Raw genomic sequence first — 17,166 nt, forward strand, 5'->3', positions numbered from 1 at the left:
ATTACTGCATGCTGGTTTACAGGCTTGGTCTCCATGCTGGTAAGCGGTGAATAATCCTTTGGCTACTGCCTATAAGAATCCCGAGAAGTCATACATGACTGTCTCTCCGCACGAGATTAGTGTCTGTTGATGGCCACTTTCTCTTCTGCGCTCGAAGTGCGTGCTTGGCTTAGGTAGTTGAGCGCAGTTCCCCTCACAATGCGACGTGAAGACTCAGCAACGGACGATAGAAGCGTCTTTCCACAACAGAGAGGCACTGAAGAATTCATGAGGGCCAGCCCTGACCTCACTGTTTTGGGCATCTGCACCGGCAGTGGACTAAGTCATCTAAATTTCGCGTTAGTTCATTTCGGCCAGAACAACCCTTCTGCTCCGCTACACATGCAAGTAGAGCAGGTCAGTGCTTAGCTGCCCCGTTGCCCTCCTGCAACTCACTTACTTTACACGCAGTCTGGCCATATACCCGTCCCGTCGTCAGTGAGAGACTCTCTTTTCAACTGCCTACGATTAGGCCGACACGGAGCCAAGGCTGCATCACGCATCGACGAGCTGCTCGGTCGTCTGTTTTCTGGCGGTATCAAGGCTTTCTGTCGGAAACATGCCATCGATATCACTTCTATCGACCTCGTGGGCACTCATACCGAGGCCCTGGAACTCTTGCGCCGACAATTGAGCCTAGCTGGCATGCGAGAGCACCAGCTTAATTGGAACAGGATCGTAGCCTCAGAGACAGGCATCAGTACCGTCTTCGATTTCGCAGTCATCGAACGTGACGTCGTTCGTTCTCGCTTGCACCCAACCGCCTATGTCGATACGATGCTCTTACAGCACCCTCAGAAATTCCGGGTCTGTCTCAACATCAACGAGCTTTCGACGTTGAGCTTTATACCGGCACATAGTTACAATGGCGCGCAAGCAGCGATGTCTCACGATTGCGGGCCAGGCAGCCTCCTGATCGACTACGCAATGCGATACTGCACATCCAACGACCAGTCAGAAGATCGTGATGGGAAAGTGGCTTCGCTGGGAAAAGTCAACCAAGACATCGTAGATCGTTTCCTCAGCGGACACGACTATATCCGCCAACCACCTTCCTTGAGTATAGCCACCGAGATGTTTGGTGACCATGAAGCGCAACAACTCATCGACGCGTGTCTGTATAGCAACATGTCTGATCACGACACCCTCGCGACTGTTACGCGAGTAACAGCACAAAATATCCTGAACCAGTATCACCGCCTACTCAAGCTCTTCTTCCTCCCGGGGCAGGAAGTCGACGAGCTCTTCTTCTGCGGCCTGGGCGCAAGGAACTCCAGCATCATCGACTATCTCAAGAGCCAGCTCCCCGCGATCGTCACCACAAGACCGCTACACGATATCGGGATACCAGGCGATGCCCACGAGGCCGTTTGCTACGCGCAGCTCGCGCTCGAAGCAGTGCTGAGCTGGCCCACACAGTCGGCTGACGTGCCACTCGTGCCGAGCTCGACACATCCACAAGTGGAAACTGTGAGAGCGAGCGTTGTGCCAGGCACGAGATGGAAAGAGTTGATGAGCCGCGTGCTGGACTACAGTGGTGGCGAAGACATACACGCACCGACAAATGTGTGCATAACGGGCAACCTTGAAGCCGGGATTCAAGATATGAATCTATAGTAACGGAACTGTAATCCCTCGCGACACCAAGCCGTAAAACGTACGGGAGGCGTCTCTGTCGACATTGGAGTTTTGGCGCTTTAGCGAGATACGACCTGGCGGAGATCCATAAAGCGGCGTACCGGCAGTGGCAAAAGCGATTTCTTTGGCTGGGAATCCGTCGTCCAGATATCACGAACGTTTCTTTATCAGAGTTCCTGGAAACAAGTAATACTTATCGCTACCGGTGCTGCACTGTAGAACGTCGAGACTACTTAACAGACTGCGAAGCGCAAGCCTGCCCTTTTCTAGACGGCATATCGCTCCGAGTGGACCTCGGTGCTTTTCTCCTACCCAGTCAGCTACCTGCTGTGGTCATAGCGGAAGGTTAAACAGACGTCGTGAGTCGCACGTGATGTTGACGTCGCTGCCGCGTCTGCTGAGATACAGGGAGCTGCAGGACCTGCAGGACACGATCGACTTCGTTAAGGGTACAGTCTGTCAATGCCGCTCAGCTGGGAGAGAGGAACTCTGGACTCTGCATGGGTTTCATAATAGTAATAAGCTCGGTTTTGGAGTTCAGATGGCCTGGGAGGTGGAAGACGGCTATCTGCTTCAGTGCTATCGCTGGCCAAGTATTCGTCTTATCCATGTTATTTCTTCACTCCATGCTGGAGCTGAAGCTGAGCTATACTCGCGCCTACTTGCACTCATGTTTCGTCTTTTGGCTTACGTCTTCTTCTGTTCTGCGCTGCTGCACCTACACCCATCACCACTACGGTACCACATCAGGGCTGTTTGCAATGGTAGAAGGTGAAAGTGTTATGTTCAGCTGCTTAAAGATCTAGTTGAGTTTTCTATGCACTCAGCAGTATCGAACGGGACGCAGCTCACTGCTCGCAGCATTACCTCGCAACGTCCTGCAACACCTGCGTGACAACCGGCAGATCTCTCTCGACGTTGACCATCCAGTTCGATACGGCGAAACGACACGCAGGCTTGCCTTCCCAGCTTGTTCCTGAAACGTAGATTTTACTGCTCGCTTTGATCTTATCTACGAGCTGCTGGTTCAAAGCCTCTTTCTTGGCGCGGAATAGGACGATGATGTATATCTTCCCCAGCACATCATCCGTATCCTCGCCGCGCACGGGTAGTAATTCGAATTCCTCACTTGACGAGATATATCTAGCGATACCCCGAGATAACGCAATCTGGCGCTCCAACATGTCCCGGTACCCTGCAGCGCCGTACGCAACCAGACTGGCATACACGGGCAACGCCCGGAAACGCCTCGAGTTCTCCAGCCCAATGTTCAGCGGGGACATGATTCCATCGGCCGCGGCGCCGGCGGCGAGATACGCAGCATTTGGGTTTGCGAAGACGCGCTCTGCGAGCGAGCGGTGCCGCGAGAGGAAGAAGCCGCAGTCGTAGGGCACGTTGAGCAGCTTGTGTCCGTCGCCGGTGATGCTGTCGGCAAGTTCCAGGCCGGTGGTGCAGTTCTTTATGGTTTCGTATTGGGGCGTGGACGGCAGTAAGCGCGCGAGGATGCCAAAGGCGCCATCGACGTGGATCCAAGCGCCGTACATATCGCAGATTCTGCGAATCTCTTGCATTTCCTGAAAGCTCGAGGTCGCGAAGAGGCCGGTGTTCACTTCTGAGGCCGAGACGGCTACTATGCTCGCTGCGCCAGGTTGCGACAGGTGTTTCTGCAGCATAGCCATGTCAAATTTGTGCGGTGCATCTGTGCGGCCTATGCATTTGACGCAGCTCCGGCCTAAACCTAGGATGGAAGCAGCTTTACTTAGAGAGGAGTGAGGTACGGTTGTCAGGATCTGTATGTTGTCGATTCCGGCGAGTCGCATGGCTTCCACGATTCCCTGCTCACCAACACTGACTTCAGCATCGGTGCGGTGCGCGCTGGCTTCGGCGATGACGTACTCGCGGCCGCAGGCTAGCCCAAGGATGTTGGATGTTGTGGCGCCAGTGGTGAAGGTGCGGTGAGGCCACTGAGATGGGCTGAAGTCAAGGAGGGAGCAGAGGAGGGTAAGTGTGCGGTCTTCTATGTCTGTGGCCAAGGTCTCGTTGGGCAGGTGAACTTGGACGTTTTGATCGTAGTGTGTCACTAGATTGTCGGCGAGGGACGCTGCAGGCGTAGAGCCGCCTGTGACGAAGCCGTAGTAGGTTGCTGAACGGGACGAGGCATTGAGTGCTGGTCCGAGGTCTTGAGTTAGGTGGCAGATGGTGTTTTCGAGGCCAGCTCCTTGTTCGGGCAAGACATCAACCAAGGTTGCACGCGCTTTCGAGAGCGTTTCTTGAGAGGGTAGAACATCTGCTGGTGGTGGTGAGGTCTGAAGACTGGCAATTGCAGTGGAAAGCTTTTGTATCGAATCTGGGGTTTGAGCGTTCAGCATGGACGCAGAGGGTGTCAACTTTGAATTCATGTTTGTATAGGCTTGCACTGCCCCGTCAACAATCGGCGTGAGGGATATAATAATCTGTGAGGTCAAGGTGATGCGTGGAGGTGAGTTCAAGTTTCAAAAGGAAAAGAACAATGCAAAACCACTATGACTATTGTGGCATCCACCCCGGTAGTGCTGACACAGGCTGTGTCCTAGAGAACATTTGCTCAAGCTGGCGACTAGGCGCCTCGAGTGACGATGCCGCAAAATTGTTGTCTCGCAAAGTGCTGCCATGCTTCAGTGGAAATGTGGATCGCGGAGATAAGCGGAGAAAAGGGTCCACGTGATGGCGCGATTGCCGCCAACAAGACGCCGTCGACCACGAACAACGCCACCAGCACTCCTACGACTCGGAGAAACGGCGCGTACAGACGCGTTGGCGACCTGCAGGACCTTGGAAAGAAGCATGTGTGGCTCCCATGCCTCCTCAGAACAACCTTAAGCAGCATCTCAAGTGGCTGTTGTCCGCGAAGCCTTTCATCACGCCTTCCGTGCCGCTCGTTGCCTACAGCCCAGACGACAACACCGACTTCAACGCGCCCCCAGGAGAAGAATTCCACCCGGCCGATGCCGCGATAAGCAATGAACCAGCGCCAGCTATCCAGCTTGCTCTCGCCCCTACCCGCCCACCGCCACCCGGCACCCTCACTCGCACCAAGACAGTCGATATACACAAGCTACTACCAGAGGCAGGGGGAGTCGAGGGTGACATGGCAAGGCTGCGCACCACACCGAGTAACGGAAGACCCAGACTCATGCTAGCTGGTGTCCCACCTTATGCCTCGACACCGTCCACGAGTAGACAGCAGCAGGACGATGACGAAACGTGTAGTCATGCACCTAAGCACAACCGTGGCGAAGCTGCATGGGTCAGCGCACGCGACTCATCGAGCGCAGCTGAGCCCTCGACACTGCACCAGCCACGTGTGCAGGTGTTCGATGTTGAGGCAATCGACCTGACGGGCGACGATGAGGTCCCTTCCTCGCCAGTGCCCAACCACTTCAACAAGGGCAAGAAGAGGAAGAGCGACGAGTACAAAGAGGATCTTGTGCGGAAACGGCCGTCCAAGCCAACGCACAAGCCAGCTACACATAGCCCAGAACCCGTGGAAGATGAATTCACCGACATTGACGATTTCATTACGCGACCAGACAGCCCGGTACCGGCTAGCCCGCCTCCACCATATTCGACCGTAGCCCTCAGCAGAGAACAGAAGCAGCAAGAAGCAATTGCTGCAGCCGAGGAGGATGCCGGGTTTGTACAATGGTCAGAGGAGGAAGGACCAGCCGTTGCGAGTCGCAAACGAAAGTCTCTGAGTCGTGCCCCTTCAGAAACCTTGGCTCCAGCTCGTAAGATTGGCAGGCAAGCACAAAGCCCTTCGCCGACAAAGCTCGCCTCAGTCGAGCCTACACAGACACCCACAACCAGACGCGTCGGACATGCAGTGCTGGATTCAGAGGATGAAGAAGAGGACTTTGGTGATTTGGATGTCATGGAACTGGACTTGCTGCCCAAATCATCACCGACAAAACGAACGCGCAAACAGACCGCGAGTCGCAGCCCAACGAAACCACCAACACAATTACAACTGCCAATTCGATCTCCCAGCAGGCCAGCTCGAAGCGTCACTCCGAGTGAAAACAAGCAATGTTCGATACCTACGCCAGACACGACGCAGTCTCCTCGTAGAGAAAAACTTTCCCCTAAGAAGTCGCAGTCTAGACCGCCGGCCACACAACCGCTAACGACGCAGCCTGTGCTCTCGTCATCAGAACTGTCGAAAGACCAGAAAGCGAGCATACACAAAACGATTGCTTTCTTCGTAGCACCAGACGGTGCTCGACACCTTACATCTGTGACTGTGGCCTGGGAGAAAGCCAAGACAGCATTCGTTGAGCAGGTCGGTCTCGATGACCCAGATCCACACGTCCGAGAGAATCTGGAGCGCCTGCGGCCGCGAAAAGACGCTGTAGAACAGCTGATAGCCCTCAAGGAGAGGTACGACCAAACCAGTGCTGAGCGAGATGTTCTCAAGAAGAAAGTGACAGACGACATAGAGGAAGGCATCTATGAGGAGGCGGACTACTCAGCTCTTAGGACGACATCGAAATCCCTTGAGGATCTCGAAATGCAGATACACCACTACATTGGCGTTGCAGGTATCCAGCAACCAAAGGCTATCATAAAGGAGCTGCGGAAGCCTGCTATCAAGGTCGAAGCTAAGACACCACATCATGTCGTTGTTGAGGCAACGCAGGCAAGCCCTGCCCGATGGAAGCAAAACAGACCCATCGATGTAGGGCCTGGTCATGTCCCACAGACGCAGCTTCCAAACCAACGTATATGGTCTCCCAGTCGTCACATACGGTTCGCCGCAGATGAAATCGTCGCGCCTCCACCACCCGTAAGACCCACGACCAGATACCAGGAGCCGTCGTATCGTCATCAATCTCGCTCTGAGCATGCTGCTACTCGCGGATCTACTGGAAACGAGTCGTATCACACAGCAGAAGACTTCGGCGACATAGACTTCAGCGACGAAGAGAATGTGTTCACCGAGCACATGGATCCGGCCCCTGGGATCTCAAATGGACGTGCTGGCGAGAGCGATGGCGGAGATGATTTCGGGTTGGACGATGACGAAGACCTCCTTTACGAGATGGATAACTTGGGCAACCAAGAGTCCGGCCATTTTGATTGGAGGGGAGACAGGACGAACGTCGCAGTGCCCTCGCGTACACGCGAAATGCTTTGCGAAACCACAGTCAATAAGGTGCATTCACAAACCAAGCCTCCCTCGCCCAAGAAGGCAGCAACGAGCATACCTGGTAAAGGAGTCCCTGGCATGAACCACCCTTGGTCAAAAGATGTAAGAGCTGCACTCATACAAAAGTTCAAGCTTAGAGGCTTTCGTCCCGGTCAGCTAGAAGCAATCAACGCAACGCTGGCTGGAGAGCATTGTTTTGTTCTCATGCCCACTGGGGGTGGTAAATCATTGTGCTATCAGCTACCTTCAGTCATACGATCAGGGAAAACAAGCGGGGTGACCATCGTGGTATCTCCCCTACTGAGTCTGATGGAGGACCAAGTTGAATCCGCGATGACCCGTTTTAAGGTTCAGGCATGCCTCATCAATGGACAAACGCCCTCGGACGAGAAAAAAGAGATCATGGATAAACTAGAGAAGAAGGAGGACCCTGGCAAGTTCATTCAACTTCTCTATGTAACGCCAGAGATGCTCAACAAGAATCAGCGGATGGTCAGCGCTTTTCAACGGCTGTACAACAAAGGCCAACTGGCTCGCATTGTTATCGATGAAGCGCATTGTGTCAGCCAATGGGGTCATGATTTCCGCCCAGATTACAAGGCCCTAGGAGACGTCGTGCGCCAATTTCCTGGAACACCTATCATCGCACTCACAGCAACGGCAACTCAACTCGTCCGCGCCGATGTGAGGTCAAACCTTGGTATTGAGAGCGGGCGTATGTTCTCCCAGAGTTTCAACAGACCAAACCTTTCCTACGAAGTGTTGCCAAAGGGCAAAGGCATGGTCAACACTTTTGCAGATTTAATAAAGCAGAGGTATCATCGTAAATCAGGCATTATCTACTGTCTGTCCCGCAAGAACTGCGAAGACGTGGCGAAGAAGCTTACAGACCTTGGCGTCCGTGCCTTCCATTATCACGCAGGCATGCCAGCGGACGAGCGATCAGAAGTCCAGAAGAAGTGGCAGAGCAATGAATACCATGTCATTGTTGCTACAATCGCATTCGGCATGGGCATTGACAAAGCTGACGTCCGATACGTCATCCATCACACCATGCCGAAGAGTCTGGAAGGCTACTATCAGGAGACCGGCCGTGCGGGACGTGATGGCAAGAGATCAGACTGCTTCCTGTACTATCAATTCGCCGACACAAGGATGCTGCGAAAGATGATTGACGAAGGCGAAGGCAGTCGAGAGCAGAAGCAGCGCCTTCATGACATGCTGCGGACTGTGGTTCAGTATTGCGAGAATAAGGCCGACTGTCGACGTGCGCAAGTACTTGGCTACTTTAGCGAGCCCTTCGATCCTGCCAACTGCAATCAGACTTGCGACAACTGTCGTTCGGATGCATCCTTTGTTACGAAGGATTTGACGGAGTACGCTGCTATGGCTATCAAGCTTATCAGCAAGGTGCATGAGGATAATGTCACTATGCACCAATGCGTCGATGCTTTCAGAGGTGCAAAGACCGCAAAGATCAAGAAGAGTGGCCTTGAGAAGTATGGCTGGGGCTTTGGTATCGACCTGGAGCGAGGGGACAACGAGCGAATTTTCCAGTCCCTGTTGGAATCTGGTGCCCTTAAGGAGAAGAGCATAGTCAACAAGGTCGGCTTTGCGACTAACTACCTTCATGTAAGCTTTTTTTTTCCGCTACCCTCAGCAACCGCTAATACTTCTAGCCTGCCACGTTCCGCAACGATTACGAGACCAAGCGAAAGCAGCTGAAGCTGCAAGTTCGAGCTTCTCCCGCCAAGGCTCCCGTTAGGAAGAGGCAAACGAAGAAGCAACAAGCGGATTACCCTTCCACAAATGTTTCCTCGCCCGTTCGCGCGTCGAAACGAAAGATCCAGGACTTTGTCTACCAGCAACAGAATTATGATAGCGACGACAATCATTTCGCAAAACCTCGACATCCCACACGGGACCAGAAAAGTCGCAGCCGTCAAGCCGAAGACTTTGACGACGAGTTTGCGCAAGTACGAGTGGCGAAGCCTCCGAGAGCTGCTAGACAGCCTAAGGGGTTGGGCAAGCCTATCACGGTGGACGAAAGGACAGCTAGACTCAGTGAGTTTGAGCAAGATATACTACACGACTTCCTCGACGGTGCCAAGCGCTTGAGACAGGACCTCATGACGAACAACGGCCATCGTCAAGCGATCTTCTCCGACACAGTGCTCCGAGAGATGGCCCTTCGCCTACCTGCTGATCTTGAGGAGATGAGAACTATACCTAGCATTCGGCCGGAGATGGTAGAAAGATACGGTAGGAAGTTCATGCTTCTGATCAACAATACCAGAGAAATGTATGGGGGCTATGCACCTGCTTCTCGAAGCCGTGCGCCCCAACATCAACAGGCGGAGGTGCTCTCGGGCAACGATTATCAGGAAGAGGATGACGAGCAGGTTTTTGATCCAAACCATCAAGAACAAGTCCTCATCGACTTCACTGCTGACAGCGACGGCGACGTGCCACTCCCCGCCAGAGATTCTGAAAGCGACTACTCGTACGGCGAAAGTGATGACGACGAAGCTCTACACCAGAGCCACCACTTTACGCAGCCTATTGACCCTGAAGTGGAAGAGTTCAATAACCGGTTGACGCAAACTGCGAACGTGAAGGCAGCTACCTCCAAAGCCATAGCGTCGAGAAGAGCGCTTAGAGCATCCTCATCTGGGCCAAAGAAGAGAGGTCCAAATAGGAAGTCTGGTAGTTTCGGCGGGAAAGGCTCGTTCGCAGGTGTGAAAAAACGAGCCTCGAGCAAGCCCTCAAGCAGCAACGCTCCCGCTGTGAGTCGAAAGCCTGCTGGTGGAGGCTCACGAAGAGGAGGAGCAAGCGGTGGCGGAGGGAATGGCTGGAGCGCAATCATGGGCATGCCCACTTAAGAACCTACACCGGACAAACAAGCGTATGGCTACTCCTGGCTTGACATTGTTGTATTTTCTGGCGCTTCGGTTGGCAGCCAGGGACATTTACGACGGAACGCATCTCTATCACGCATCCTACGCTGATCATGTTGGCTCGAATAGACCCATTGGGCATGTTTATATGGGATTGTACTGTGCAGTAATATCATTCAGACGAATCGAATACCATGCATATGCACCACTCACTCCAATGCTCCAATATTACCGACTCAAACAGGTAGCCCGAGAAGTTGAGGCTCCAGCCACGGCGGGGACAATTACTGCTGGTCTTGCACTAGTCCTCGCTTCGAGGCCCACAGAGCCGCACTTGCGGCGTCTATTCCTTTCTGTACCCGAAACGGTAGCTACTAGCTACTAGCCTGACTCCATACAATCTCTCGAAAGCAATTTACGCCGCAGCCTCGAAGCTTTTCCAGCAAAAGCTCGACAAAAGCGCCCGCACAGATGGCAGAGAAAGAGACAGCGGAAAGAAACGGCGCGGAACGGCGCGAGGCCTGATCCTGGGGAAAACTGGGGTTGCTTTTGACACTATGGGGTCTCCAGGCTTCATATTCAGTCACGGCGGTCTCTGCAGCTTGTGGTCGGATGCGATGACGTCGGCGAGACGTATATCCAGTATACACCTTCCCCAATGTAAGCGGGATGCGCATAGGTTTTGCAGCTGAACTCGAAGACGGATCGAATGATGATTGAGGGCTCTTCCCTTATCCTCTTCGACTACAACTGACCATCGCGTCATGAACAAATTGATACATCTCGGCAGACCTCGGACCCCAGGCCCACAGAAACATCTCGCATGTTTGCAGTCAACAGATTGCCCCGTGCGCGTCCTCCACCTGCAATTGAAACCTGCATTTCTGCAAGCCAAGACCTCTCGCATCTTCTTCGACTGACGTGCCGAGTCAATTCACCCCGGCCGTGAAATCACGTTACACGCAAGGGGCCCTCCACGACAAGAAATTCAGCCAATTATACTCAGGCAATTGTCGCTATTCAGCCTGCACATCCCCGACTTCGGCAGACAGAAACCCAAGAGCATCAGCAAGTCGCAAGCACTAGCACAATAGACCTTGACTGACAATCCACACGGGCAGACACACGTGCAGAGAAGGACTTGTATAAGAACTGGACCATTGCTCCTCCAATCTAGATCTGCATCCATTAGTTTGGACATCTTCATCCACCACCAGTGAGCATGGACAATCTCAACAAGAACGACAAGGCAGATGCGATTGACGCGGCGCCAACACAGATCCATCGTGAGGTTATGCAGGGTGAACAGTTGATCGGGGCTGCGAGGGAGTCGTATGGACCTGGTGGTATGTTGATGCCGTGCTGGGGCATATCGTGTGGAGCATATATCAACAGCTGATGACATGTAGGGTTTAAGGGGCTGTTCGCGAACCACTATGTTGCCATGTGCGCTATTTTTGCCACTATTGGAGGTTTGCTTTTCGGCTACGATCAAGGTGTTATTTCAGTCACGCTTGTCATGGACCAGTTTCTTGAGACTTTCCCTCGAGTATCGGAAACAGCATCTGGAGCGGGTTTCTGGAAAGGCCTTATGACTGCTATGCTCGAGCTTGGCGCTCTAATCGGAGCCCTGTTTGCTGGCTACCTTGCGGATAAACTGAGCAGAAAGTACTCTATTGTCGTGGCTGTTATTGTATTCACGGTTGGAAGTATCCTGCAGACAGCGGCTGTGGGGTACAGTATGCTTACGGTCGGGCGACTGATTGGTGGTATGGGTATTGGAGCGTGAGTCGACAAGCCTAAGTTCGGACTTGGGAACAGTACTGACGAAACACAGACTAGCCTGCATCGCGCCCCTCTACATTTCTGAAATCGCGCCTCCAGAGATCCGTGGAACACTCCTCGTTCTCCAAGAATTCAGCATCGTCTTCGGTATTGTCGTTGCCTTTTGGACAACCTATGGCACGCGCTACATGGCTGGCCAATGGTCGTGGCGACTTCCTTTCCTTATTCAGATGATTCCTGGGGTTGTCCTGGGTGTGGGGATCGTGTTCCTACCATTTTCGCCCCGCTGGTTGTCAAGCAAAGGCCGTGACGACGAGGCGCTGCAAGTTTTGGCCAAACTTCGCGGTCTGCCCACGACAGACTCTCGCGTCTACCGCGAATGGTGCGAGATCCGTGCCGAAGTTGCCTTCACGCGGGAGGTTAACTGCGAGAAACACCCCAATCTCCAGGATGGCACGCGCGCAAGCAACTTCAAACTCGAGCTCGCGTCCTGGACAGATTGTTTCCGCCACGGTTGCTGGAAACGCACCGTTGTCGGCGTGGGCATTATGTTCTTCCAGCAGGTCAGTGACAGCAACTACTCGCAGAAAATGAGACGAGCTAAAATACTTCAGTTTGTTGGTATAAACGCCTTGATCTACTACGCGCCCAGCTTGTTCGGTACTCTCGGACAGGAGTATGAGATGCAACTGCTACTCTCCGGCATCATCAACTGCACCCAACTCGTCGGCGTCATCACATCTCTCTGGACTATGGACCGCTTCGGTCGCCGCCCACTCCTGCTCACCGGTGCCGGACTCATGTTCATCTGCCACCTGATCATTGCAGTCTTAGTTGGTAAATACGGCGGACGATGGGCCGACTACGCAACCGAGGGCTGGGTTGCCGTCGCGTTCCTCTTCTTCTACATGTTCAGCTTCGGCGCAACATGGGGCCCAGTCCCATGGGCCATGCCCTCAGAAATTTTCCCAAGCAGTCTGAGAGCAAAAGGCGTCGCGCTGTCAACTTGCTCCAATTGGTTCAACAACTTCATCATCGTAAGTCATGCCCTTCCCGCACCTTGAACCATGACCTAACTAACACCCTCAGGGACTCATCACGCCTCCACTCGTCCAAAACACAGGCTATGGTGCGTACACTTTCTTCGCCATCTTTTGTCTACTCGCCTTCGTCTTTACGTTCTTCTGCATCCCCGAGACGGCGGGCAAGACGCTCGAGCAAATGGACGAGGTGTTCAAGGACGTCAACAGCGTCGAGGAGGAGCAACGCAAGGCGCGCATCATGGGCGATATCGTTCAAGGGAAAAGAGACACCTTTGCTGCTCCGTGAATGCATGTGAGCAGACCAGGATAGTAGACGACTGCAATTAGGTGTGAGTATGGAACGTGACTTGCTTGTTTCGATGTTGTTCGCTTGCGTGACCTCTTTGCTTGGTGTGGTGATTTCTCAACTACAGAGGACTGTTGATTAACTATAGTAACGGAGCCGATCATGGTTATGTTACGCCCCTGTCGATCCATGCGCATAGAAACCGAAATGGCAGGCCATTAAGGTCATGACTAGAGGCCCTATTTTTTAGCACAATTTGCACGACTTCGAGGAGCATGCTAAGTTCCTACATGCGATTGCAAACTGTCGAGACTGTCCGGATGGCATGCAATGCCAGTTTCGGTGCTGCGCGACCGGGAAATCACGGTCTGCAGGCCAGTCGAGCCTGATAACATCATTTTCGTGCGGTACTATCACACGAAAGCCGCCTCTTAGTAAAAGGTACGCAGAATCATTGAGGCAATGGCGGATCTTAAAGCCTGAGCCATGAGGATCTTCTGTGATTGCAGAGATGTTGCTAGGAGGTGGAAAAGTCCATAAGATCTGCGTCATCTTGTTGGTTGAGCACCGGAGCTCTAGAATGAAAAAATAAAACAATCAGACTTCTCTTAGGATGAACAAAAAAGCTTAGAAGAATGAATAGAGTGTACACCTCAAAAGTGGACGACTGAGGCTACATGTTGCCGTGGTTTGGTAGTTTGACAAGCGGCGTGAGCAGCATGGTAGTTAAGCCAATATCCTAGACTGGAAACCCTGTCGCTCTATCACTGTTCGTTGTGACCAGCTTGACGCAGCGGCATGAAATACGGTCCGAATACCAGACTCTGACTTTTTGTATCCTGCTGCCTGACCAGTATTTCACCTTTTCCAGATTGCCAACACCGCAGACAAGATTGTTGACGTTTTAGGCCAGAACATCCAGATGCGATCACGGAATAGCTTTACTATGTTAATGCAGCGAAACTAGAATGCGGTAAATTCTGATTTCTGAAGGCAGTTGTTTTGGTGGAACCGGAGCACGTCCTCAACGGTGGAGGATCGAGGACGCTGGAGCTATGTTCTAAGAAAGCCGTGGCCGCTGGGGTGGATACATGAGTCGATGTGCATGCTATCAAGAACAGAAACGTGAATGGCTGGAAGTCTGAAACGTATAGCACAGCTCTTACCGCTTCTTAAGCTTTTCGCCTGCCTTACAAGATCTTACCATTGGCAGAAATCGATCATCAAATCATCTCTCCAGTGTCTAACTAGTGTTGATACTACAAGCAGTCAACGCCATTGATCAGCAAATTGTCTCTAGTGTCCGGAGGTATCATAAGTCATGGTGGATTCTGTTACTTATCTTTTACTCTGTAAGCACTGGAAGTTAAGCCTTCGACCTAAACGCTTTGGAGCCAGCTTACAACGAGACTATATGCAGGCAAGGACAGACCACCTCATATAGAATTATCCTTATCATGGTAGGCTTTTACGATAACTTCTTAGATTAGAGTTGTTGAGCCTGAGTGACACGAAGAGCCACTTTTTACTATCTCAATAGCAGTCCAGTCTACGAAGCTAATGCTACTAAAGTAATTATCTTTTCATGTTTAGGCCAAGATAGTGTAAAACTCACCACGATCTAAATGAACCCGAAGCTACGATGAAATTTGTGCTTAGCCGTGTTGGTTTATCTTGGTGTCGAAGTTGTGCAACAATAAGGGCTTGATGTTGATGCTAGACTATCGTACCATCTCTTCTGGACGCTGTCAGATGTCTGTGTACAGATTACCACCGAGATTACACCGTATACGAGCTTTTGGCGCTGGATGTGCCTCTATCTCCGCATCCTAGTCGTGAGATTAGCCGTCAGGCTGCAGCCGGACATGCAACCATTCGCGGCACAAGATTGAGGCGCGTGCACGCAGGGCCAGAAGCCGAATCGCAAGCAGCAGGAGTGCGTTCTCAGGTCGGGGCTTTGTTCATGTGCGGCTGGACGAGCGAAGCCAGCAGTTAGACCTGCATGATGCGAGTCGCTGCGACCAGGGTCGAGGCCCACTCGCAGGCCTTGTCTTGTCCGCCAAGCTCCAAATGTTCACAATAGTCTTCTGTCAGGTCTCATCCCTCTATTTGTTTTTCACAATTTTGGCACAGAGGCACGTTCAGTGTACCCCGTTACAAAGCGGAGTGGAGTAAAAATGGTGGGCTTTGCTTGTGGAATTGCGATAGTACTATGCTCCTTCGTTGCTCGTTCATCTGCGCAAGGAAGGGTGCTGCAGAGCTCAGCAGAAAATGCAACGTACGATTATGTGGGTATGTAACTCTACACCAATAGCTGCTTTGAATGCTTCTTGTCAAAGCCTTGTTTCTGACGCAGGCATAGTCATCGGCGGAGGGACAGCAGGGCTTGCGATTGCATCTAGGCTTTCACTGCATGCATCAGTCGCTGTGATTGAAGCTGGTGGTCTTTACGAAAGCGATAATGGCAACCAGTCCGTGGTTCCCTACTACGGTCTGGTCATGCCTGTAGGAAAGGTCCCTCCTTAAGCCGTTATGCATGCTTACGGCCATTTAGGTACTAGGCACAACGGAGGATTATCCACACAACTCGCTAGTAGATTGGGACTTACTTTCCACGCCGCAGGTGTCAGCTGGAGGACGGCGTATTCACTATGCGCAAGGTAAGACACTCGGAGGTAGCTCAGCCCTGAACACCATGGCCTATCATCGAGGTACCGCTGGCTCATATCAGCGTTGGGCTGATCTGGTCGGCGATCAAAGCTACGCTTTCGATCGTATTCTGCCCTACTTTCAGCGATCTTCCTCTTTGACTCCTCCCAATCTCCAGAAGCGGAATGCTCCCAATGCTACCGTCTCGTACGACTCTGCTGCTTTTAACAACAGGCTGTATGGCCCCCTCCAGGTGTCTTGGGCGAACTGGGTTGATCCGACTCAGAGTTGGCTTGCCCGTGCTCTTCAAGCTATTGGGCAAACGCTCAGCCCCAGCGGGCTTAGCAGTGGTCAAGTGGACGGCGGAGCATGGGTGCCAACAACCATCGACCCGAGAGATGCTACAAGAAGTACCTCCAAGAGCAGCTATCTAGCGGCTGCAATGCGAGATAATAAAGCCCAGATCACCGTGCATCTACGAACGCAGGCTTCGAAGATTATATTCAATAAGAGTAAGAAGGCATCTGCTGTAGCAATAACAAGTAACGGTCAAAATTATGCGCTCGCTGCAAGAAAAGAGGTCATTCTTTCAGCAGGCGTGTTTCATTCGCCGCAGCTCCTGCAGTTATCGGGTAAGTCCTCGTTGCTCCGAATTTGTGGTCCATACTAACCACCGCAGGCATTGGGCCGAAAGGTACGCTCCTTTCAAATTCTATCAGTGTGATCTCGGATCTTGCAGGTGTTGGACAGAACCTCCAGGACCAGATCTTCTTCAACATCCTTCGTGGCATCAGTGTACCGAACACCGGCACATACCTAGCGACACCTCATCAAAAGGCGCTCGCGGTTAAACAATACCTCACCAACGCTACAGGGCCCTACAGCTCTGCTGGTGGATATCTGTCGTTCGAGAAATTACCAGAAAAGAGTCGCAAATTATTGTCGCCGCGTACTTTGGAACTACTTGCAAACTACCCGTCCGATTGGCCGGAGATCGAGTATATTGCCTCTGGATTCCCTGGTACCTATTTGAATCTGACTACAGTCGGTGCAATAAGCGGTACATTGTTGAAAACATCTTCCAAGGGCAATGTAACAATCAAAAGCGGTTCCGTCACAGACCCACCCGTTATCAATCTGAATTGGCTTAGCGATCCTGCCGATGGAGAGGTCTTGGTGGCTGCCTTCAAACGAGTCCGCGAAGCATGGAACACTACCGCTATCTCAAGTATCGTAGTTGGTCCTGAGATCACGCCTGGCGAGGCTGTGTCTACCGATGCAGAGATTTTGGATTATATCAAGAACTCGGCCCAGCCCATCTGGCATGCAAGTTCGACCTGCAGTATGGGCAAGGCGGGACAAAAGAGTGCCGTAGTTGATTCGAAAGCCAGGGTGTTTGGTGTCAAAGGACTTAGAGTGGTGGACGCATCAGTGATACCATTCAGTCTGCCAGGCCATCCACAGAGCTCGGTGTACATGCTGGCAGAGAAAATTGCAGAAGACATCTTGAAGGATAGATGATGAACTAGGCAGAGAATTTCGAGATGTGGTGGTCGGAGTACGTCCGCGGTCAGCGTTCATTGTTGTCATGCTGCACAGAATGAAAGCGAGAAGATAATTGCACCGATATTTCACTCAACTTGA

At 52.3% G+C, this 17,166-nt stretch overlaps 5 protein-coding genes across 5 annotated transcripts, besides 1 other annotated feature; 4 read left to right on the top strand and 1 right to left on the bottom strand.

The window, feature by feature from the left end:
• Positions 1-198: 198 nt before the first annotated feature.
• On the top strand, positions 199-1,656 carry EKO05_0009850 (uncharacterized protein; the record flags this gene model as incomplete). The annotated part of the gene is made up of 2 exons (XM_038942455.1): positions 199-396; positions 451-1,656. The coding sequence occupies 2 exons, from the start codon at positions 199-201 to the stop codon at positions 1,654-1,656; spliced, it is 1,404 nt and encodes a 467-aa protein (XP_038795221.1).
• An 884-nt stretch (positions 1,657-2,540) lies between these two features.
• On the bottom strand, positions 2,541-4,076 carry EKO05_0009851 (uncharacterized protein; the record flags this gene model as incomplete). Its single annotated transcript, XM_038946945.1, has 1 exon — positions 2,541-4,076. One exon carries the CDS (start codon positions 4,074-4,076, stop codon positions 2,541-2,543), a length of 1,536 nt encoding a protein of 511 aa, XP_038795222.1.
• Positions 4,077-4,513: 437 nt separating this feature from the next.
• On the top strand, positions 4,514-9,744 carry EKO05_0009852 (DNA helicase; the record flags this gene model as incomplete). The annotated part of the gene is made up of 2 exons (XM_038942710.1): positions 4,514-8,494; positions 8,542-9,744. The coding sequence occupies 2 exons, from the start codon at positions 4,514-4,516 to the stop codon at positions 9,742-9,744; spliced, it is 5,184 nt and encodes a 1,727-aa protein (XP_038795223.1).
• Positions 4,715-4,750: a tandem repeat.
• Positions 9,745-10,981: 1,237 nt separating the features above from the next.
• On the top strand, positions 10,982-12,873 carry EKO05_0009853 (uncharacterized protein; the record flags this gene model as incomplete). Its single annotated transcript, XM_059637628.1, has 4 exons — positions 10,982-11,105; positions 11,169-11,544; positions 11,597-12,581; positions 12,634-12,873. 4 exons carry the CDS (start codon positions 10,982-10,984, stop codon positions 12,871-12,873), a joined length of 1,725 nt encoding a protein of 574 aa, XP_059493611.1.
• Positions 12,874-15,050: 2,177 nt separating this feature from the next.
• On the top strand, positions 15,051-17,043 carry EKO05_0009854 (Choline dehydrogenase; the record flags this gene model as incomplete). The annotated part of the gene is made up of 4 exons (XM_038942523.1): positions 15,051-15,165; positions 15,236-15,378; positions 15,428-16,154; positions 16,202-17,043. 4 exons carry the CDS (start codon positions 15,051-15,053, stop codon positions 17,041-17,043), a joined length of 1,827 nt encoding a protein of 608 aa, XP_038795225.1.
• Between the last annotated feature and the right edge of the window lie 123 nt (positions 17,044-17,166).

This window comes from Ascochyta rabiei, chromosome 17, assembly GCF_004011695.2.
Source record: "Ascochyta rabiei chromosome 17, complete sequence".
In the NCBI taxonomy this organism is placed as follows: Eukaryota; Fungi; Ascomycota; class Dothideomycetes; order Pleosporales; family Didymellaceae; genus Ascochyta; species Ascochyta rabiei.